Source organism: Vicia villosa, linkage group LG7 (genome assembly GCF_029867415.1).
Source record: "Vicia villosa cultivar HV-30 ecotype Madison, WI linkage group LG7, Vvil1.0, whole genome shotgun sequence".
Lineage (NCBI taxonomy): Eukaryota > Viridiplantae > Streptophyta > Magnoliopsida > Fabales > Fabaceae > Vicia > Vicia villosa.
Window position 1 is genome coordinate 108,548,906 of NC_081186.1, and position 23,396 is coordinate 108,572,301.

At 36.8% G+C, this 23,396-nt stretch overlaps 1 protein-coding gene across 2 annotated transcripts; it reads left to right on the forward strand.

Moving 5' to 3' along the window:
* The first annotated feature begins 18,353 nt into the window (after window positions 1-18,353).
* LOC131616485 (uncharacterized) lies at window positions 18,354-23,199 on the forward strand. 2 transcript variants are annotated; one of them, XM_058887821.1, is made up of 7 exons: window positions 18,354-18,587; window positions 18,883-18,963; window positions 20,213-21,448; window positions 21,527-21,653; window positions 21,746-22,027; window positions 22,119-22,220; window positions 22,512-23,199. In XM_058887821.1, exons 3-7 carry the CDS (start codon window positions 20,235-20,237, stop codon window positions 22,947-22,949), a joined length of 2,163 nt encoding a protein of 720 aa, XP_058743804.1. In that variant the 5' UTR covers window positions 18,354-18,587; window positions 18,883-18,963; window positions 20,213-20,234; the 3' UTR covers window positions 22,950-23,199. The 2 variants fall into 2 exon arrangements, with proteins under 2 accessions (XP_058743804.1, XP_058743803.1); XM_058887820.1 differs by having other exon boundaries at window positions 18,355-18,587; window positions 20,224-21,448.
* Window positions 23,200-23,396: the final 197 nt, after the last annotated feature.

Sequence of the window (23,396 nt, forward strand, 5' to 3'; positions counted from 1 at the left end):
TCCAAAATACAACTGGGTTGCATCTGAAAAGAAAGATATGGTTCTATTTCAATCGTATCCTAAAGGATAGGATGAAATGAATGTGGTACCAACTTCCGAAGCCGAGACACGTGGAAAGCATCATGCAACCCGGATAATGAAGGAGGCAACGTTGATTGGTATGTAACTTCACATACCTGTCTCATGATCTAGTAAGGTCCCATATAGCTCGGGATAAGTTTGTGTGTCTTGGACAGTCCTTTCAATCTTAGCCTCGGAGTAACATTTAAAAACACATGATCACCTTCACTGAACTCTAAGGGTATTCTCCTCTTATCCGCATAATTCTTTTGACGTTCTTGCGCTTTCTTCATCTTTACTTGGACCATCCTGATCTTTTCTGTTGTCTCTTGAATTATCTCAGGTCCAAGAATTCCTCTTTCACCAATTTTTGACCAACACAAAGGTGATCGACACTTTCTTCCATACAAAGCTTCATATGGTGCCATGTCGATACTTGAGTGGTAATTGTTGTAGTATGTAAATTATACCAAAGGCAAATGATCCTTCCAATTTCCACCATTTTCTAGAATACATGCCCTCAACATGTCCTCAATGGTTTGGATAGTTCTCTCAGTTTTCCATCAGTTTGTGGATGATTTAAAGTACTCAAATTCAAATTCGTCCTCATTTACTTGTGAAAAGCTTTCCAAAATCTAGAAGTAAACTTCGGGTCTCTATCTGATACAATGCTAAAAGGCACCCCATGCAATCTCACAATTTCGCTACAAAAAGTCTCGCGAGATGACCAACCTTATGAGTTATCTTAATAGGCAAGAAATGCGCGAATTTGGTCAACCGGTCTACAATCACCCAGATAGAATCATATCCACCCAATATACGAGGTAGTCCCACTATGAAGTCCATGGATATACTATCCCATTTCCATATAGGAATATCTAATGGTTGTAACATGTCATCGGGTCTTTGATGTTCTATCTCCACTTGTTGACAAACTACACACTGCTCCACATAAATCGCAATGTCCCTTTTCATACCAGACCACATAAAACTCTTATTCAAGTCTTGATCCATTTTTGGTTATTTGGGATGAATGGTGAATTTTATCTTGTGGGCTTCATCTAAAATCAATTTTCTCAATTCCACATCATTGGGTACACACACCCTTTGCTTAAATAAAATCACCTCGTCGTATGCTTGGAAGAAATCCGAAAGATTCCCCTTCGCTCGCAATTCAGCATCCGACCATAGCGCCTAACAGAATCTTTCTAGATCCAATGGTGGATGCGTGAAGGCGCATTATGGGCATGCATGGACAACGTGCGCTGAATCATAACAGATAAAATGTCAAAAATATGTGTCTCGGGTGGGTATCGAACCCGCGTTTTGCTCCTCATATGCCTTTGCTCTTTAATAAATGTGATGTGCATTGTTTGTCATCTATATAACACCTTAAATATATTATAAGCAAAACAACAAGGTTAATGGGCTAAGTCATACAAAAGTCCATTGTGGGCCCCAAGTAATGCGCGTGCAGCCAATGGATGAGGGAGAGAGAATGTTGAATCTTTGGCTGGCGAATCATAGTGATGCACGTGTGGTCAACCGGTCTGACCCACTATTCACCATCTTTTTCACGTTAATGGCTGCGATTACCTGCGGATTTTACTTTGAAAATCGTCGTGGCTTTTCTTGCGACTTTTCCTATGATTTTCATAACAATCAACCTGAAAATCTAAACTTAACCAAACGATCATGAGCAACAAGGAATTAAACCCAGATTAACTAAACATGATGTTGCGAGTCTGATGGTGTGGTTCTTTTGATCTAAAGCTACCTGAATTGTGAGAACCGAAGCAAGCTCCATCTTTGCGCTAACAATGGTTCTTTGTGATTCTGGCTTCAAACCTTGCTTGTGATGGTTCAAAACTCCTCTAAAGGATGCTGCAAACTCAAATGGATAGTTAAATTGAATTGAAACAATCATATATACGTAAAACGAAAGGTAAGAAGAAATGCATGCATATGAGCATCATGAAGCCATGGTTTTACGTGTTCAAAGGCATATACTTGGACCCTTGCTTGCCTTTTGATGTCTCTTGAGAACAAAGGAAGGGTTAGTTTGAGCTTTTGGTGGCTGCAACAATGAATACGAAATCTTCACCTTTCTTTGAGTTTTTGCAACATTCAAAACCTAACCCTTTGCTTCAATTTTCTGTCCCCTACTGCATGAATAGCTTGGAGTATTTATAAGAGTGAGAATTAGGGTTAATAGCTTGGGAAGGAATCAAATGTTTGATTAAAAAATATTTGATTTTGATTTTTGATCCAAATCTTTCTATTTTGAGTCCATCTCTATTCTTTGCATATTTTCCACATTTTCTTAGCACTTAGATGATGATTTGAATAGGTCAAATATTTGGTGAATTGATTCACAATTCTTTATCTCAATAAAACTTGATTTTATTTGATTTAATTTGAATTTAAATGAATAAAATCAAATATAAATGAAATAAAATCATGAAATAAATTTTATATGACCAATGGGCCTCCCTCAAACTCAAAATCACGTGGAAAGTCCAAGTTATAAGCCCAATCCTCAAAAACATGAAATAAGCAACTTAGGGTTTCAAGCCTTTCTCAAAAATCGGCCAACTTGTACCAAACATACCTCTCTCCATTTTTAAGGTATGGAAGTTTTCTAGGACTTTTTGGAAAATCCAAGATGTCCTTTAGAAGTCACTTTGGAACATACTTTTCATATGGAGATTTTATATTGATGATATTGCTCCTGACAAAAAAATAACTTTTTGTGATCTTCTAGAAGGACCTGTAATGTTTTGGCTCATATCTCTCAAATAAAACTTTTCTAGCCTTGGCTTTATAGAGGCAAAGTTGTATAGAATTCAATTTCCTTAAAAATAGGCTTTGGTTAGGAAATTTCTGATGTACCATGTGAAAGTTATGGCTGGTCAAAGTTCAGTTGACTTTTAGGTCAAAAACCCTAATTTAGAAACTTTGAGTTTTGTTGATTTCTGATCTTTCCTTGATGAATCATGATCAAATTTTGATCAAATGATGAATGTTACTTCAAAATATGGATGTTGACCAAAAATCAGGAATTTTGACTGTAATTTAACCACAGTTGACTTTTAGGTCAAACTAGTCGACTGTTGACTATCTGAGCGATAGACTGAGCAATCTTATGAATCAGGGCTTGAAATTTGGTATGAGGATCTTATGAGGCATATGAGAGGCCATGAAGTCCACTTGAAGTATCAGAAGTTGATTTTACTTGGAGAGAAGCAAAATCCTAGATGTGGGTTGATTGCTTAAGAGCCAGGTATGAGTGCCCAATTCTTGTACTGTCTTGAGCAGTTGAGGATCATATGAGTCAAAATATTTTGAAATATGATGGGCAAATTTTGGGGTATGACAATATTGATCTTGTTTCATTTTATTTCTTTCCCTCACTTTCTCGCTTTCTGCATCATACATAACATGAGAAGTAGGACTAGGCATCCTGCATCTGGAAATCCCCGTGGGAGGTTCTGTTTCCGTCAGTGTGTTTATGTTTGTGCTTGAAGAAAGTCCTAACAAAGGCAATTGTAAGTCCTCGAGAAGGCAAGCGAAGAGGGTACGCAATCAACCCCACAACTTTCAGTCCAGTCATTCCTATGCTCACTTTTTGCAAATTCTGAGCTCTGAACATGTGCTAAAGATCATCGAGTCGAAGGCCCCAAGAGGGTAAGTGGAGGGGTTTAGAATCCAAATCCCCACATTTCTTAAAGCTCGTGTCGCTCGATGTTGATACTCGGTGTACGCACACTGTTAGGAGTAAATAAATGGTAAATTCATGTGTTAATATAAGTGATTTCTTCTCCAAACCAAAGCGAAATGTGATGAATCCATAGGTTTTTATGAAGAATTGAACTGAATAAGTTTAGTTCATGAATAAAGCAAATCGAATCACTTGTGGGTGTTATTGTTGCAGGTTTTGAGCTGAATTGGAACTTAAGAAGAACATGAGGAGGATAGAGGGCTTGAAGTCTCAAAGGCAAAAGAAAAAGATGGAAAGTGCAAAGGGCGCGCCGCGAGAGTTCCTAGGGCGCGCCGCGAAAATATCTCTGTTTGAGGGGCGCGCCGCGCCAGCCCGTTGCCGCGCCGCGGCCTCGGCGTTAAAAGCCCAAAAATTCTGTTTAAAAGCCCTAGCTTCCAAGAGAAAAAGGGTGGTTAGAGAACTTTGTGAAGAGCGAAATTAGGAGAGCATTCTGAGATTGCAGCCAAGAACAACAATTGAAGGCCAATTCTTTACCAATCGAAGACATTCCATTGATGAAGATGAATCCCTCCATTAATTCTTGTGTGTTCTTCATGTCTACGGAGAGCTAAATCCCTCTTGTTGAGTCTAAGGTAGTAGTTAACCTATGAATATACATTACCATTGATTAATTCCTGTGAACAATTGTTTGAATTTATTATCAATAAGAAACCTTGCTTTTAATTTACATCATTGTTGAATCTTCGATCGAAAGAGAGGATTTTTACTTTTGCCCTAGGTTACTATATTGATTCAATTATAATTTGCAGAGATGGAATTGTGATTGGGTTTTCATAATTATCGTTCTTAATTACTATTATCGATATTGATATTTGGAGAGATCGAATCTCATACCGGTAAAAGTTTATCTAATTTGATTTGCAGACATGGAATCTTATTTGAGGATAAGTGAAGATAATGATTCAAAGGATTGTTCTATTGGGAATTAATTGATAATTGTATAGGATTAGGTTGATGAACCCTAAAGGCTCAACATCTTTCTTTATTTGTTAACACAAAGTCCTTTACTTGCTTTTATTTTATTATTTGTTTTTGATATTATTAGAAGTATAAAACAAACCAAACTCAATTTTCCTAACTCAAAATAAACAACTATAGAACGGCAGTGATATTAACCAATCCCTGTGGATACGATATATTACCGAAAATATTTACCCACAAATACTTTCAACAAATTGGCGCCGTTGCCGGGGATTGGTGTCAATATTGCACGCATTGCAATAGTTCTTATTTTGAGTTTTAATTTTTATTTTCTCTATTTGGTTGTTTCACGTGTTTGCTAGTTTTTGCAGAAGATCGTGTATGCGCAGCAAAGTTTCTAGCGATCAACTTCTTTTTGATCCCGAGATCGAAAGGACCGCTAGGAGGTTAAATAGCAAAGCACGAAAAAGAGCAAATATAGCAAAAGCAAGAGACAACGCAACCGCGACATCGTCACAACAACTTGAAACCATTGACGAGTCGCAAGAAGGATTCTTCTTTCACGAACTATTCACGGAGGAAGAACAGGAAGTTTTTATACAACCTACTGTTGTAAACATGGCTGCTAATGGTCCATGTGCTAATAGTCCAAGACTCAATCCTCAGTTCGCTAGAACTGCCGCCAACGGGCGACCGACAGAACTGAAGACCGGTATCATACAATTGATTTGTGCAAGTCCTTTCGCCGGATTGGACCATGAAGACCCGTACACGCATCTTACTCGATTCTATGAGTTAGCGGGTACTACGCGTGTCGCTCAAGCTGATGAGGAAGCATTATTTAAGAGGTTGTTCCCACATTCTTTGTTATCTAAGGCAAAAGATTGGTATCTGGATCAACCCGAAGCAGTGATGACTAATTGGAACACATTGGAAGAAAAATTTCTGGAAAGGTTTTACTCTCAAAACCGATTCTTTGAAGCAAAAACAGCAATAGCAGTATTTTCTCAAGGTAGTAATGAATCTTTGAATGAAGCATGGGAAAGGTATAAAGCTATGTTGAGAAAGTGCAAAGGACACGGTTTTTCAGACGTTGATCAAATCCATATGTTCCGTAACGGTCTCACAGCTACAAACAAGACACTTTTGGACGCCACAGCTGGTGGTTCTCTCATGTCCAAAACACCTGAAGAAGCTACTCAGATAATAGAGCGAATGGCTCTAAATGATCGTCAAGGCAATCATGATCGAACAGTAAGAGATAAGAAACCCGGAATGTTAGAGTTGAACAACGGTGATGCTCTACTTGCTCAGAACAAATTGTTAACTTCACAAGTGGAACTTTTGACACAACAAATGTCTAAATTACCACAACAAATCAAGGAGCTGAACGGGGTATCTAATTCATATCAAGTTGCTAAGTGTGAATTGTGCAAGGGAGATCATCAAACAGGATTCTGTCCACCAGTGCAAGAAGAAGAAGTGAATTACATGAATAATAACCAAGGACAAAGGCCGAATCAATATCAAAATCAGCCATACCAACAAGGCTATCCGCCAAGATATAGCAATCAAGGGTACCAACAAAGGCCACCGAATCAAGGGTATCAACAACAAGCATTCCAACCATACACTCAACCACCGCAACAACAGCAAGGAGGACAATCCAAGTTGGAGGAGACCGTGAATCAGTTCATTCAAACATCAGTGATAAATCAGAAGAACCAGGAAGCTGCAATTAAAAATCTGCAGACTCAAGTGGGTCAAATAACACATCAGCTCACTCTACAGGCACAAGGAGCCCGTCCAAACTCAACTGTGAAAAGCCCGCAAGACCAAGAGAAAATTAATGCTGTTACAACAAGGAGTCAAAAGGGTTTAGAATCGGAAAAAGAGAAAGAGGAAATAGGTGACCCTATGGTGATGGAGGTAGATCTGGAAATAAGAGAGAACCCAAAAGAGCCAGAAGTTGTAATACCACCAATGAAACCAGTTGAAGAAAAAAATAAGAAAGATGTTGAACAGGTGATTAAACCACCTCCCTCTTTGCGAGTGACAAAGAAGGATTCAAAAGAGAAAGACTTTCGAAAGTTTACGGCCTTGTTCAAAAAGTTAGAAGTGAATCTACCTTTCTTTGAAGCACTGGAGCACGTGCCTGTGTATAAGAAATTTATGAAGGAGGTGTCGGCGAAAAAAAGATCACTAGAAGGAGAACCAAAAATTGCAATCGAGAAGTGTAGTATAGTCGCTGCAGCAAGAAAGATCCCAATTAAGAGAAAAGACCCTGGGGCGGTGGCGATACCATGCACTATCAAGAATATATCATTTAAAAAGGTACTTCTCGATTCTGGCTCTAGTGTGAGTTTAATGCCTTTATCCATTTTCAAAAGGCTTGAATTAGACAAGATCAGTGAAAGTAAGTCGCAATTACGGTTCGCCGATCACACTATTAAGAAATCGTATGGGGTAGCGGAAGATGTACTAGTAGAAGTTGATAAGTTTGTTTTCCCTGTTGACTTCCACATCATGGACATTCCGGAAGATGAAGAAACTCCGATCCTTCTTGGGAGACCCTTTTTGTCGACAGGGCGCTGTAATTTTGACATTGAAAAAGGGACGCTAACGCTAAAATCATTTGATGAAGAAGTAACCTTGAAGATGTTGGGAGTCAAGAAACATAGGGCAGGTGTGAATGAGAAAACTTCAACTGGTACGCCGGAAGGTGAACAAGAAGACAAAAATCTCAAAAATTTCCAAGAAAAAATCTCTAACATATCTTCTCCAATGGAACCAAATTATGAAGCTGTCAAAAGTCCTAAGAAGGCTAAGGAAAGTGATAAGAATGAGGGAGGTGAAGTGAAGAGAAAAGCTATCCATGCTTTTCATCTTCATGAGTTTGTGGTTATGAAAGTGCAGAGTAACGAGTTTTGGAAAAGGAAATACCCTCCATAAAAAAAAAAAGGGTAATGGACCGTCGAGCCATGCGACGTTAAACGAAGCACTTTGTGGGAGGTAACCCACACTTTTAATGTTTTGTCTTATTTTGTTTGATTTTAATTCAGGAAATAATCAGGGAACCCGTCTGGTGAAAGCTAGGAGGCAGCAATTGATATTGAGTTACTCTCTGTAAGTCACCCTCTCGGACTTGTTACGAAACATTGAGGTCAATGTTTAGTTCAAGTTTGGGGGGTGGAGCTATTTATTTTTGATTTGTTCGAATTTTCAAATTTTCTGTTTTTTTTATTTAATTATGTACTCCCAGTTAGAGTAAGTAGTCCCATAACAAAGCGAGAATCTCAAGCGAAGTATCAACAAGGAAGCAACATGTATGAAAGTGGTAGGAAGTGAATGTTCAAACTTTTTCAGTTTCACTTTCTTTTTCAATAAGTAACAAAGCATGTATGAATTTTCAAACTCAAACTCTTAATGTGTGCAATGAAACTTAAGGTGTTAGTAAATACTGTCAGAAGTTCTTTATGGTACATTGTTTATTGGATCAGCTTAGCCTTAACCATTGTGAGGAAAGCTTTCCATTGTTTACTATATGCAGGAGACCATCAATTATTTTGACGTGTTTGTATCATGCTAAACCGTTTGTTGCATCGTTTGTGGAAATCTGTGAAAGTGATTTAGGCACTTGTTTGAATCTGAGAGTTCTTTTAGCCTATTCCAATGAAAAACTTATTTGCTTCTGTGAGAGTGTGATCTTTTGCTAACCATTCTTTGAGCCTGAGGTCAAGATAAGCATCATAATATGCACCAAGGAAAATACCTGATGAGTTTGATCTCAATAAAAAGTTTTGTTTTGGACCATCAACCATAAAATTTGGTGATGTGTTTTCTCTTTGACCTTTTTAGAAAGTAGGGGAGCATTCATATAATCTGAATACAGGTTGATCTCCAAGTTGGGGAGAGTCACATTCAAAAGAAGAGTAAGTACTTATGGTAATCGGTGAAAGATAAAAAGGTCGTAGCTTGAAAAAAAAAAAGAGAAGTAACAACGTTAGAATATAACGGTTGTTGGAAAAAAAAAGTGAAAAAGAAAAACCAAGCTACGAATGGAAAACGATGAACGGGTGAGAGAATTAAAGTTTTAGAGGAGAAGGAATGAGTTATGATGTGGATGCTTCCCTATATTAGGAACAACCCTTGATTATCTTCTTTTCTTTGAATCTAAACCGCATTACAACCCTAGAAAGACCTTCTGATTCTCAGATTCCACAGTACTTGATGCTAACAATTCGGCGAACGTATGATATGGATCTTTGTTGATTTAATTGTGTGGATGAGTGTTTAACCCCTCTTTTATTCATCATACTTTTTGATGAGAGTGATTAGTGCTGATTCAATTACAATTGTGTAGTGTTGTGAACTTCTGGAGGTAATTTGCTTTCAAAGTTTGTTTCATGTGTATATTCTGAGTTTGCAGGTAGAAGAGGAGTATTTGACTTAGTTGCTAGATTGAACCACTTGAGAAAAACTTTTTGAAAAACTTGTTGCTTGATTTTCGTAAACTTTGCTGGAGGTAAGTAATTTTGTTTAGGGACAAACAAAACTCTAAGTTGGGGAGAGTTTGTTAGGAGTAAATAAATGGTAAATTCATGTGTTAATATAAGTGATTTCTTCTCCAAACCAATGCGAAATGTGATGAATCCATAGGTTTTTATGAAGAATTGAACTGAATAAGTTTAGTTCATGAATAAAGCAAATCGAATCACTTGTGGGTGTTATTGTTGCAGGTTTTGAGCTGAATTGGAACTTAAGAAGAACATGAGGAGGATAGAGGGCTTGAAGTCTCAAAGGCAAAAGAAAAAGATGGAAAGTGCAAAGGGCGCGCCGCGAGAGTTCCTAGGGCGCGCCGCGAAAATATCTCTGTTTGAGGGGCGCGCCATGCCAGCCCGTTGCCGCGCCGCGGCCTCGGCGTTAAAAGCCCAAAAATTCTGTTTAAAAGCCCTAGCTTCCAAGAGAAAAAGGGTGGTTAGAGAACTTTGTGAAGAGCGAAATTAGGAGAGCATTCTGAGATTGCAGCCAAGAACAACAATTGAAGGCCAATTCTTTACCAATCGAAGACATTCCATTGATGAAGATGAATCCCTCCATTAATTCTTGTGTGTTCTTCATGTCTATGGAGAGCTAAATCCCTCTTGTTGAGTCTAAGGTAGTAGTTAACCTATGAATATAAATTACCATTGATTAATTCCTGTGAACAATTGTTTGAATTTATTATCAATAAGAAACCTTGCTTTTAATTTACATCATTGTTGAATCTTCGATCGAAAGAGAGGATTTTTACTTTTGCCCTAGGTTACTATATTGATTCAATTATAATTTGCAGAGATGGAATTGTGATTGGGTTTTCATAATTATCGTTCTTAATTACTATTATCGATATTGATATTTGGAGAGATCGAATCTCATACCGGTAAAAGTTTATCTAATTTGATTTGCAGACATGGAATCTTATTTGAGGATAAGTGAAGATAATGATTCAAAGGATTGTTCTATTGGGAATTAATTGATAATTGTATAGGATTAGGTTGATGAACCCTAAAGGCTCAACATCTTTCTTTATTTGTTAACACAAAGTCCTTTACTTGCTTTTATTTTATTATTTGTTTTTGATATTATTAGAAGTATAAAACAAACCAAACTCAATTTTCCTAACTCAAAATAAACAACTATAGAACGGCAGTGATATTAACCAATCCCTGTGGATACGATATATTACCGAAAATATTTACCCACAAATACTTTCAACACACACACACCATTCTCCTCAAATACTTTCTTGCCCCGGTGATATGATACTGCGGTTAAGAGACCCCCTTTTCCCACAGTGTGACGACTTGGTTGCTGAGAGGGACTCGCTCCTCTTGTCTATGGCCCGATCTCCTTATTGAGCTTGGTATGATGCTTGGTTGACTCGGGTGATCCGCTCCCCTTGGCTATGGCGGGACCAATTTTCTACTACTTGGCCCGCGCCTTGTAGGTGTTTGCTTTACGAGCAAGACTTGTTTGTGTGATACTTTTGTTTGCGTTTGTTTTCCCTAATAGGTTGCTAGTTTTAGCGTAGTCATTCCCTTTGTATGCTAATTTAGGTAGAAGTTACCCTTTCATTCCTTTTGTTCTAGGTATCCTTTCATGAATTGTTTAAAACACAAACCAAACTCTTTGATTTTCTTTTCTTAAGAGCACGTTATTTCCGCTCCATTCCCAGCTTAAGTCTCTATATGTCGAGCAACAAAGTGTGAATGTAACTATTCACCTAAAAAATAAAAAATAAACAGAAATTAGTTAGCCGAGCTACGGTACCTCTGAATCCTCAAATAGGATACGTAGGCAGTGGGGTAGGGCCCGTGCGAGTACAACTCTTTCTTTTCCCTACATTATCCATGCATCCTAGTTCAATTTTAGACGTAGATTCTTTTACACACCCATAGATTAGAGAACAACCGTGGATCCCGTCGAGTATGACAGACTGTAGCAACCTGTCCTAAAAATTAAGATTTAGAGTCGCCACCTATTCTACTAGGGCGAATAGGAAACCTTACGCAGTTAAGAGAATTCCGAGTAAGTTATTATATTCGGGTTAAGGGAAGGTGTTAGGCACCTTTAACCCTTTCCTAAGGTTTTTTTAAGGCAAAGGTTTATGGCTAAAAGTGTTAAGGTTTAGGGTTTATAGCTAAGGAAATGAATAGGGTGAAAAGTGAGATTTTGGGGAAGGGGACTCGCCTTGGTTATCCAAGTGCCTACGTACCCCCTTAGGGAAGATCAGAGTCAACGTAGTTCGGGGAGGTTTGTACGCCTTAGATTTAATATGAGGTTGCTTGAAGGTATAACACCCCATATTTTCTAATTTTAATTTAATCGGAAATTAAATTATTATTTAGAATTAGTTGGTATTTTGTTGAATTATTGGAGAATTATGGATTAAGGGCCATTTGGGCCAGATGGTGAGATTAGTAGTATGAGGGTGCTAAGTGAGTAAGCCCATTACTAACTATTTTATGTTTTCATAAAATAAAGGAAATAAGGAAAAAGAGCCAGAACGTGAAAAATGAGAAGTTGAAGAGAAGAGCTGAGGAACGTAAAGAGGAACCAAAGGGGAAGAGGACCAAAAGCAAGAATTTGGCTAACGTAAGGGGCGAATCTTCCAATTACCATCTCTTATCGTGTTATGAATGATAGAACATGATTAGGGATATTGTTTGGGTCAATTTGATCATATGTCAGAGTTAGGTTTTGGGATAATTTTAATAGAAGTTGAATAATTGAGGAATACCTCTGTGAATTCTATACAGAATTGTATGTTAATTGATGTTTGTGTTGTGGGTATTGTATCAATTGTTGTGTTGTTGCGTTCTTCCATGAACACTGAATCTGAGTTATGGGTTCCAATAATTGGATAGAAAGTTAGGTTTTAATGTGTAAAACTGGCATAGGATAATAGATTGATGAAATTGGATGAATACCATATGTTAATGTGTGAAAAGATGGTGTTTTAGACTTAAAATCGTAGCCTATTATGAGTGAAAACAAGTGGAAAATGGACTGGTGCAAAATTGCATATTTTTGGAGGAATACTGGTGAAATGCGTATGAGAATTGGTGATACGCGTATGGGATGAGGCCATACGCGTATGGGTGTGTTGATACTCGTATGGGAAATTTCAGTGTAAAATCAGTTCTGTTGATATGCGTATGGGTTGCCTGAAATGCGTATGACTTTGGGCGATACGCGTCTGGGAGGTGCCATACTCGTATGGCTTCTGTGTGTAAAAATTCTGTTTTGTGATTTTCTTCGAAAGTTCAATGATGCGTAACTTTTGATCCATAACTCTGTTTTTAGTGTCGTTTCGAGTATGATGAACCTTATGAGATAACCTATGAGTTTAAATGATAAAATGAGGTGTAGCTTTCAATTAATTTTGAATTATGAATTTATTGCTTGATGAATGATGTATTGTACATATATATGATGAGATGTGACAATATATGTTATGTTTTAAACATGATTCGTATGATGATTTGTTTGATTGTGTAATGGAGCTCATGAGATATTTCATGTGATGATATGAGTATGATGTGAATACTTTGTTCGTTTGATGGATGATATATTGTTGACATATATGACAGGATGTGACAATATAACATGTGTTTGAAAACATGACTATGTGATGATTGTTGAGAATTGTACAATGATGATTGACTTGTTTTGGAAGATGTGAATACATGTATATTCTTACTTTTTATGATGATGATTAGTGTAATACATGTATGTTCTGTAATGATAGTGATGATGATTGATTTGTGATGAATGATGCCGATACATATAAACATACTTAATAATGATGATGATGATGATGATGATGAAATGAGTATAGGATGATGGTACCCATATAATGATGATGATGATGATGATGATGATGAAAGTATATTGTATATATATTTGCATGCATTCATGACCATTTGATGAGGGTTGAATCCTAATGATGAGAGGATTCAGTGAAGGGCAAGATTCCCAATGTGTGGAATCTGTGCTGGCAGGGCCGTATCTGGATGATGATAGATCGGTCGGTGGATAATTCCACTGGTGATGTTTGGTACCACATGCATAGAGTCGGTTGCATCCATATGCATGAATTTGATAACATGACTGAATGTACTTCATTGTTATGATTGGTATTGTGTGTTTTGTGTGATGATGGACTATCTGAATATAGATGGATTGGGTGAATAATATAACTATTGATGTGTTGTTATTTATGATGAAATAATATTTGTTAATTGCGAGTGAGACTCACCCTTACACTATATTTTTCAGATTGAGCATATCGGCTCCGACTTGGTGAGGATTAGCTCATGAGTCGATATGTTGTTTAGCGTCGGGTCATGCTCTGATAGATGTAACACTGGGGGAAACGCTAGTTTAGAGTTTATGATGATACTCTATTTTTGTTTAATTTATTTGAGGATTAATACATCGATGATGTTATTCCGCTGTGTCAACATGATATATTATGAATTATGAGTTATAATGAAATGTTCCTTAGTGAATGCATGACATTGATAGATGCTGTTTATTTATTATGAATTGTGACGCCCTTGTGCATGTTACTCTGATTTATTTAATTAATTTCCGCGGGGTTTAGAAGGGTGTTACAGAAGGTATTTTGAATTACCTTATCGTAGTTTTGAAATTCGCAGTTTGCAAGGTATTTTGAGTTACCTTATCACAGTTTTGAAAATCCGTAGTTTTGTGAAAGAGATGTGTTTTGAATTGCGTACAACCCTGATTAGTATATGTTCTATTAATCGCGATGATCAATAGATTTAATCACTAGAATTAACAGATTGATAAAAGATTGCTAATTATTCTAATCGACTGATTCGATTATCACCGTTAGCAAATTGATGTGTTTTTTAAATAAATTATTAATTATCGTTACTCCTCGCGATCAATAGATTTGATCAAAAATAATAACGAATTGATAAATAATATGTTAATCATCGTAACCAATAAATTGAGTTAAAACCCTTTAACAAAATAAACCTTATTGGAATTTCTTATTTAACTAATTGAATAATCGATTATTAGCCATCGCGATCAATAAATTTAATCGAAACGAATAATAAATAAAATTTTAATGTTTATTATATTTTTATAAATACCCTAATAATAAATCACCTAAATTAAATTAATTGAATAAATTAAAAAGGAAAGTCTAATCCTAGTTAAAATAATCCTAAATATTTAACCTATGTTTAATTAATTAACCCTAAATTAAATCATCCTGATTTTCCTATTAAAACCTAATTAAAATTTATCAAATTAAATTAGTTAACTTTTAAACCATAATCACCCAATTAAATTTATATATAAAAAACGAATTTGAATAATTAAAATAAAAGGGAGTTTATATAAATATAAATAAAAAATTTAAGAAACCTAGCGCCTGATCCTGTGTGGTGCACCTGGGTGAGTCCATGGTGAAGACGCATGCCCAGTAGCGTTGGATCAATTTGGAATCGAATCCAATGGCTGCTGAAGAGAGGGCACGTTGTACGCTTGTGGGCAAGGGAGCACTAGATCCACAAATTTTAAAAATCTGTTGCGCGCGTAAGAGAGCCAACCGGGAACCGCCACGCACGCGTCTTCCTCCCCATCCGTCGTGTAAAGCCTACAATTACCTCTACCTACAGCTTGAACCGTAGCTAAAGCCTGCATCGATAAAAAAATTATGAAACTCACCATATAAATCACGGATAGGACCATAGATCGATTGCAAATCCTCTTACGATCACGATGATACCCTTAGTTTGATCCAATTTTGGCTATTTCTATGGAGCCCTAATTTGAAGCTAGAAACCCTAGTAATGGCGAATTTCAATACCTGCATCTAAAACGCAATCAAACTATCCAGATAGAATCACGACATCAATACAAACACCAATGTACAATTAATTCATATGCAGAATGCGTGTAAGTATGGAATCGAGTTCAAGAAATTTTCGCTCTTTCATGAACATGTGTTTTACGTTCATGTGTAGGCTGAGTTGATGATGATGATTGGGTTAGCTTCCAGGAACACCAAGGAATTGATTGGGATGCTTAACACGCCTTGAATCAACCTCCAACACTAAGAACGAAATTTGATTTTTCTTCACTTTGAATGAACTTGGTTAGGGCTTCCAAGGCTGCCAAAAACCCCCTAATGCCTTGCACTATGTTCTGTATTTATAGGAGAACATGTTAGGTCAACAAAACTTGGACAAAACTTATTGAATCCAAAATTTCAATTTGTTGAAAATTTGATTTGCAAATCTTTCTAAAATTGGTTCAAACTTGATTTTCTCTTTCCAATCCCTATCCCCACGAAATTTGGACATGTTATTGATATGGTGAGTGATTGGAATTGATCTAAAAATAAACCCTAGGCAATTCTTTTCATATTTTCCATTTATTTGCCTTAAATTGGATTTTTAATGAATAAACAATTCAATAAAAATAAAATAAAAGTCAAATGGGCGTGCCATTGGATTTGGAGGTTCTTAGTACTCTTATAAGAAAGTTTGGATCATAAAATAATAGGCCCATTTGGAAAAAATCCAAGTTTAACCCTTATTTGCTTCACATTTCATTCAAAATTTACCAACTTTGACAAGACATATCTCCCTCAATTTTTAAGATATGGAAGAGTTTTAGTACTTTTTTGGACACCGCAAGATGTCCTCTTCAAGTCACTTTGGAACATATTTTTCATTTGGAGATTTTATCTTGGTGATATGCCCTTTGACAAAAAACTGCTTTTGGTTGACTTTTGAAAAGGACTTATATTTTTTGTACCATATCTCCCAAATGAAGCATATCTGGCCTTGGCATGTGAGACACAAAGTTGTAGAGAATCCAATTTCCTTCAAAACTGCCTTTGAGTGAGAAATTTCAGATACTCCATGTGAAAGTTATGTCTGGTTAAAGTTCAGTTGACTTTTTACTTAAAAAAACCCTAATTTGAACCTTTTGACTTTGTTCATTTATGAGTTTTTATTAATGAATCATGATCAACCTTTGATCAAATGATGGATATAACCTCAAATACTTGATGTTGACCAAAAGTCTTGAAGTTTGACTGTATTTTGACTGTAGTTGACTTTTAGGTCAAACTAGTCGATTGTGGATCATCTGAGCATTTGAATGAGCAATCCCTGGATTTGAAGCATGACTTTTGACATGGATATACCTTGAACCCTAATAAACCATATGAAATCCATTGGAACCCTTGATACATCTTTTCTCCTTAGAAAATCCAAAATCTTAACTTGAGGACCCTTTGATTAGGAGAAAGTGACTTGAGTTTAACCATTGAGCCTTGAACCCTTGAAGATGAAATGAGATGGGCAAATTTTGGGTATGACACAGACTTGAGGGATGATAACACTTTCCCCTCGCGTAACCGACTTCCTTACCCTCTTATTTGATCGTGAGACCATTGCTCCTTGTTTTGTGGTTTGCTGGCATTCCCTTCATTTTAGGATAAATATGTTAGTGGCGACTCTGTTGATTTTCGCGGTAGCGACAATGCAGAAAAGTCATTGATTGTGCAAAATAACATGACATGCAACTTAAATTTATCACATGTATATGTATCATTGCCATTGTCCTTTTGCTTGTAGCGTGACTCCCCACACCACAGACACTCCTTCAAGTTTTCTTATTATTTCCTATATGACATGCATGTACTTCAGCTGAAGCAGGGCACCACACCCGCCTTTTTTCAGTGTGATTTATTTCAATTTTTGTTTTGGTTATTTCAATGCTTTTACTTGAAGTTTTATCGTAAAGAACTTTGACGATTTTTGATAATAAATGACGACTAGGATAAGCAATCTTTTCCCCTATAAGAATAGGTTTTTAACGAGGCTCTCCCAACGTTTTAAAACAAAAAATTACATAAAGCAACTTAACCAAAGAATTCCACTTGGGGCGATTTAATCTAAGACCTCCATTGGGGAGATTTAACCCAAGACCTCTACTAGGAGAGACTTAACCCAAAACCTTCACTAGGGGTGATTTAACCCAAGACCTCCACTAGGTGCGACTTAACCAAAGACCTCCACTGGGGGCGATTTAATCCAAGACCTCTACAGGGGGCGATCTAATCCAAAACCTCCATAGGGGGCGACTTAACCCAAGACCTCCACTAAGGGCAAGTTAACCCAAGACCTCCATTGGGGGAGATTTAACCCAAGACCTCCATTGGAGACAATTTAATCCAAGACTTTCACAGGGGGAGATTTAACACAAGACCTTCACAGGGGGCGATCTAACCCAAGACCTCCATAGGGGGAGATTAACACAAGACCTCCACTAGGGGCGACTTAACTCAAGACCTCCACTAGGGGCAATTTAACCCAAAACCCATGCTAAGGGCGATTCAGGGAAGAACAGGAAGGACAAAGATCAAAAGATTCTAACCCGCACGACGAGTACCTTCTCGCCTTATGAAGATATACTTCGTCATTTGGAAAGGAATAAGAAGGACAATGATCAGGAGATCCTAACCTGCACGACGAGTGCCTTCCCTCCCTACGAAGATATACTTCAACATTTGGAAAGGAATGAGAAGGACAAGGATCAAGAAATTCTAACTCGCACGACGAGTGCCTTCTTCAACATTTGGAGAGGAATGAGAAGGACAAGGATCAAGAAATCCTAACTCGCACAGCGGGTACCTTCCCGCCTTACGAATATATACTTCAACATTTGGAGAGGAATGAGAAGGACAAGGATCAAGAAATCCTAACTCGCACGGCGAGTGTCTTCCCGCCTTACGAATATATACTTCAACATTTAAAAAAGAACATGAAAGACAAGGATCATAAGATCCTAGCTCGCACGACGAGTGCCTTCCTACCATACGAAGATAATACTTCGATATTCAAAGAGGAACAAGAAAAACAAGGATAAAAAATCCTAACTCGCATGCCTTATCGGCCAACAAAGATATACTTCATGCACAAATTTATGGAAATAATGTAAAGTATTTTTATTTTCTTTTCTCAATAAATTTTATTTTAAAATTAAATATACCCAAATTTAAAAATTCATTTCGCTCGGATTCTTACTTCTCTATCTTTCTCCGGTAAAACGAAACCCTAATTCTCTTCCGCATTCGCAATTCTCTCTTACTTCAGTTCCCGCTCCGATCGATTGCCGCTCCAATCTTTCACTTCCTCCTCGCATCTCAAGTTCTGAATTTCCGCAGTTGAATTCATTCTTCTCAGACTAAGATTTCCGATCCTCGGCGGTGTTTCTGGCATCAAAGGTAGCTTCATCTCTTTCTTCCTCGTCACCGCTTTTCCTATTATTGCATTGCATATATCTGTTTCCGTAATCTGTTTCCTGCCGATTTTCTGTCTTTTTTTCCTGCCGATATTCCGTCTTTTTTTCCTGCCGATTTTCCGTCTTTTTTTCCTGCCGATTTTCGTCTGAGATGAGATGTTTAGTCTGAACTATTGTATATATTGCTTCTATGAGAGTGTGTTTTGTTCGTCTTTAGTTGCGTAGGTGAATTTGGATACTAACATTTTATCTCCCTGTGTTTTCCCCCTTCTGTACAGGTTTGACACTCCAACCTTTGTGCCTACGTTTTCGATATCTGTTGCTCCTTTTCTCAACTCTTTAGCCGTCACTTTCTCGAGGTATACTCTAATTGCTTAAATTCCGATTAATTGGTATTGAATACTATTATGTGTTTGTTTTGTTTAGCTTTTGGTAGAGTGAAAATCAATTCTAGGTGTAGAATTGATTTTGGAATGATTTTGAGATGTTTGGTTCTTATAAATAGAATTGATTTTGGAATGGTTTTGAGATGTTTGATTTTTTTTAAAGTAGAACTGATTATGCCTTCAGAATTAATTCTACTTGAAACTAGAATTGATTCTGCCTTCAGAATTAATTCTACTTGAAACTAGAATTGATTCTGCCTTCAAAATTAATTCTACTTGAAACTAGAATTGGTAGCTTTTGAGCTTAAAGTGATTTTTATATTGAAATTTACTCTTTAACTCAATTTTGTATTAAGTTATTCAAACATAAATCACTTTACATTCAAATCACTGTTAAGCATAATCAATTCATTCAAAATCAATTTTTTTCACCACAAAACCAAACATATGCTATGTTCTATGTTATATATTTTTTAATAGTTTATTAGCATGCATGACTAAACGTATGTTCTGTATGTGTCAATTGTATTGTTTGGGTGCTGATCATAGGGTTTGGAGTGATAAGGAGGTCATTTGTTCGATTTCCCCCACTAACAAAATAACGACAAACATTTTCCATTGAAATTTTTTTGCTCTTTCGGTTGTATTTAAGTTAAATTAGTGAAGCTTCTCATAAAAAAGCTAAATTACTGTCCCTTAAGCCTCTTAAGGCAGGTCAGTTGTTAGTTCTACAGGGACATCTGACTGTAGGAATGCGGGTTTGAACCTGTAACATCCCACTTATTCATCTTTAAAGGGAGGAATTCAAGCCACTAGGCTACTTGACCCAAAAAAAGCTAAATTAGTGAATCTAAGTTTCGTGTTTGAAATTCAATATGATGAGTGATTAAGGATAGTTGATTAAAATCAAAATCATTATATTGAATCTTGAGTAATCCTTGTTGTATAGGTAGAGAGAAGAAACTTTTTATGACTTGACATGTTTGTGCACTAGGAAACTAATGTGAAATGCAGCAGAAATTTTGCCTAATTAAAGAATAGAGATTTGATGACTAGCTATTAACCAAAGTTAATAAGTGTCTTCTTAAATGGGACGGGCCATGCCATGTATAAATTAAGTGAAATATGTCTTGTTTGAATCATGTTTTATGGTTTTAATTATTAATATGATATTTGTACACACTGCCTATACACATTATGTATGAAAAATTAGTTATGACAGTATTTTTGCAGCTGATCTGAAAATGGAAAGGCCGACACATCGGGCATGGATGTATAATAGGCGTACTGTCGGTCGAAAAGGATTCACACCTGAATTTTTGCAAGGTCTCAAAGAGTTTCTGAATTTTGCCTGTCAACAACCACAATATGTGAATGAGGGTTTAATAAGTTGTCCATGTAAGCTATGTAAAAATGAGAGGCGCCTAACTCCGAAGGGAGTGAATGCTCATGTTCGCCAGAAAGGGTTTACACCCGGATATTTGTATTGGACATCCCATGGAGAAGAAGTCCCTCAAATGAATGTTAATGTTGATATGGACTCAAACGCATTTCCTTATAGTAGTCAAGAAGATATTGGGTTTGATGATGCTGATCTTAATGACCAAAATTTTGTACAAAATGAAGGGGTGGAAGCAAGTGAAATGTATGATATGTTGAATTCAACGCATCAACCTCCACGGTCAGGGTACACGAATACATCAAGCTTGTCTGCTGCTGTCGCAATGTTGAATTTACAATCTAAATACAACATGTCACAAGATTGTTTCAATGACATGCTAAAGTTAATGGGAGAGTCAAACCACAATGGGAATGTAATTTCTTCAAATTCTAGGGATGCAGAAAGAACAATGCCGCCTACTAAAATGTCAAGGAAAAAGAAACGTGCAGAAACCGATGCTCCCTTGATAATTCCTTCAAATGCTCACAATACAAAGAAAACTCTGCAGCCAACTAAAATGTTAGGAAAAAAGAAATCTGCACAAACCCGTGCTCTGTTGGCAAGTCCATCTGATACCCTTCAAACTTTTTCTACCCAAGCAACTCAACCTCCATCTCGAACTAAACCTCGAACTAAACTTAAACGACCTCCACCCACTAAATCATTAAACCTTCATACGCAATCCCAACCCACTCAATCACATCCTCAACTTCGCCCGCGACCTCAACCCACCCAACCTCAACTTCGCCCGCGACCCCAGCCTACTCCACCCACTCAATCTCAACTCCACATGCAACCTCAACCCACTCAACCTCAACTCACTCCACCCACTCAACCTCAACTCCTCACACAACCTCAACAAACTCCACCTCGAATTCAGTCTCAACCTGCAACACCTCGGTCTGAATCTCACCCTGTCATATCTCAAACCATTCCTACCCAAGTCCTTCAATGGCAAGAATTCTCAACAGACAACTTAAATCAGAACAAAATCACTATACTTCCAGAAGGAGACGGGTGAGTCCTTTTAACAGCTTAACATATATGGGTTGTTATTATAATGATTTTGTAATTAATTTTTATTGTTTTACATAGGTTTGATCAACACAACTTGGTAGTGAAGGCAATTGGTTCAATCATACGTACGTACTTGGCTGAGGGAATACCATCATGGAAGCAGATACCTAAAAAGCAACGAGATTCGTGGTTTGATATATTTAAAGTAATCAAATTTCAATTTTTGATTAAATTGTTTTGAATTCTGTTAAAAAATGTGTATTGTAATAATTTTTTTGTTTGTCAAAATCAATGTAGTCAATGTTTTCATGGCCACCTGAACATAAAGACCTGGTGCGACGTAACTTTGAGAAAAGGGGTTCAGCTAAAATGGTTCAATTAATGCAAGATGCTCGAAGAAATTTAGATCACAAACCAACTTGGATGGAAGAGTGTGTGTGGGCACAGTTGAAGGCACATTGGGAGTCCTCCAAATACCAGAGAATATCAGAAATAAATAAAAGAAATGCTGCGTCTATGGCGGACGCATCTCTTCACACTGGTGGATCAATACCTCATCGTTTGCATTGGAAGCGAATGGTATTATTAGTTTACTATTATGTTTTGTATTTAGTTTTAAAAATTAATAATTTTAATAATAACATTGAAAAGTATTTTTTATCAATTACAGAAGGAGACAAATGGGACAGATCCATCCATGGCTGAGTTTTATTTTCGTACGCATCGAAAGAAGGATCAAAGTTGGGTGGGTCCATCTGCAGAGTCTGCATATGTAAGTTCCATCTTTTTCCTAATACAGACATATTACTAACTCTGGGTTCTGGTACAACTGCATATGGGATTTATATATCTGTTTAGCTGGAATCAATATATGTTTTGTCAAGTTTTATTTGTCATCTTTGATTACATCATAAGTTTTATTTGCCATCAGTGCTGCGATTCAATTCCTTTTTTTGACATTCTCTCATTGCCCGGCTTTCGTTGTTTCTTAAATTAATTGGTTCTATCTAGTTATTTTTTAGTAGTTGTTTATTTTTTTCTGATGTATTCAAATGTGATGCAGAAGAAATTTGAACAAAGAAAATTGGAATTATCTTCCAAGTTTGATTTAGGAGAGAATAGTGGCGAAAATCATCAATCCATAGAAATGCCATCTGACTTGGATATATGGGTAGATTCAATTGGACAGAAAAAAGGAAGGGTTTTTGGTCTCGGATCTGTTAACAAAACATTGGTTCCATCTGTTAGGCTTCCTGGAAATTCAGGAGATGTCAATGGTTTAAGAAGTCAGATTCACGCACTTAACGAGTCGTTGCATAAGCAGGAGCAAGAGAAACTAGAAATGAAACAAGAGTTGACCGAGACTAGAAAACAATTAGCGGCTTTAATGAAACATCTAGGATTTGCCGGCTCTTCTTCTCAGCCATTATCATCACCGCAAAACAACAATGGTATTGATAATGGTGATGATTATACTGATGATGGTGATGATATGGAGTAGGACTGCATCTGTGTTTTTAGGACTTAAGTTAGTATAACTTTTTGCTACAAAATATGTCTTGTGCATGTCTCAGATGCTTTGCTGGGTAAAGTAAAAATACCTGCCAATTTACTTGTGAAATTTCTTGTGAATTCATTTCAAAATTGCTTGTAAAATCCTATTAGTCAGTTTAAAATTTCTCTATGGCTTAGGCCATTTTCTAGTTCTAACTTTAATTAATTGATTTCTAATGTCATGTTTGGTTAATTTCTCTGACTTACCCATTAATGTTTTTTCACCTTAATATGCATTTTTACTTTATTAAATGATTGCTTAAATTCTACTGATAAATTAATCAAACACTTTCTTAACTAATTTATCTGAACTCGTGAATAAGTTATTTTTAACATAATTACTTACTAGTTGTAGCCATTTAGTCAATTTGCCTATATTTGTCGATCGATTTTC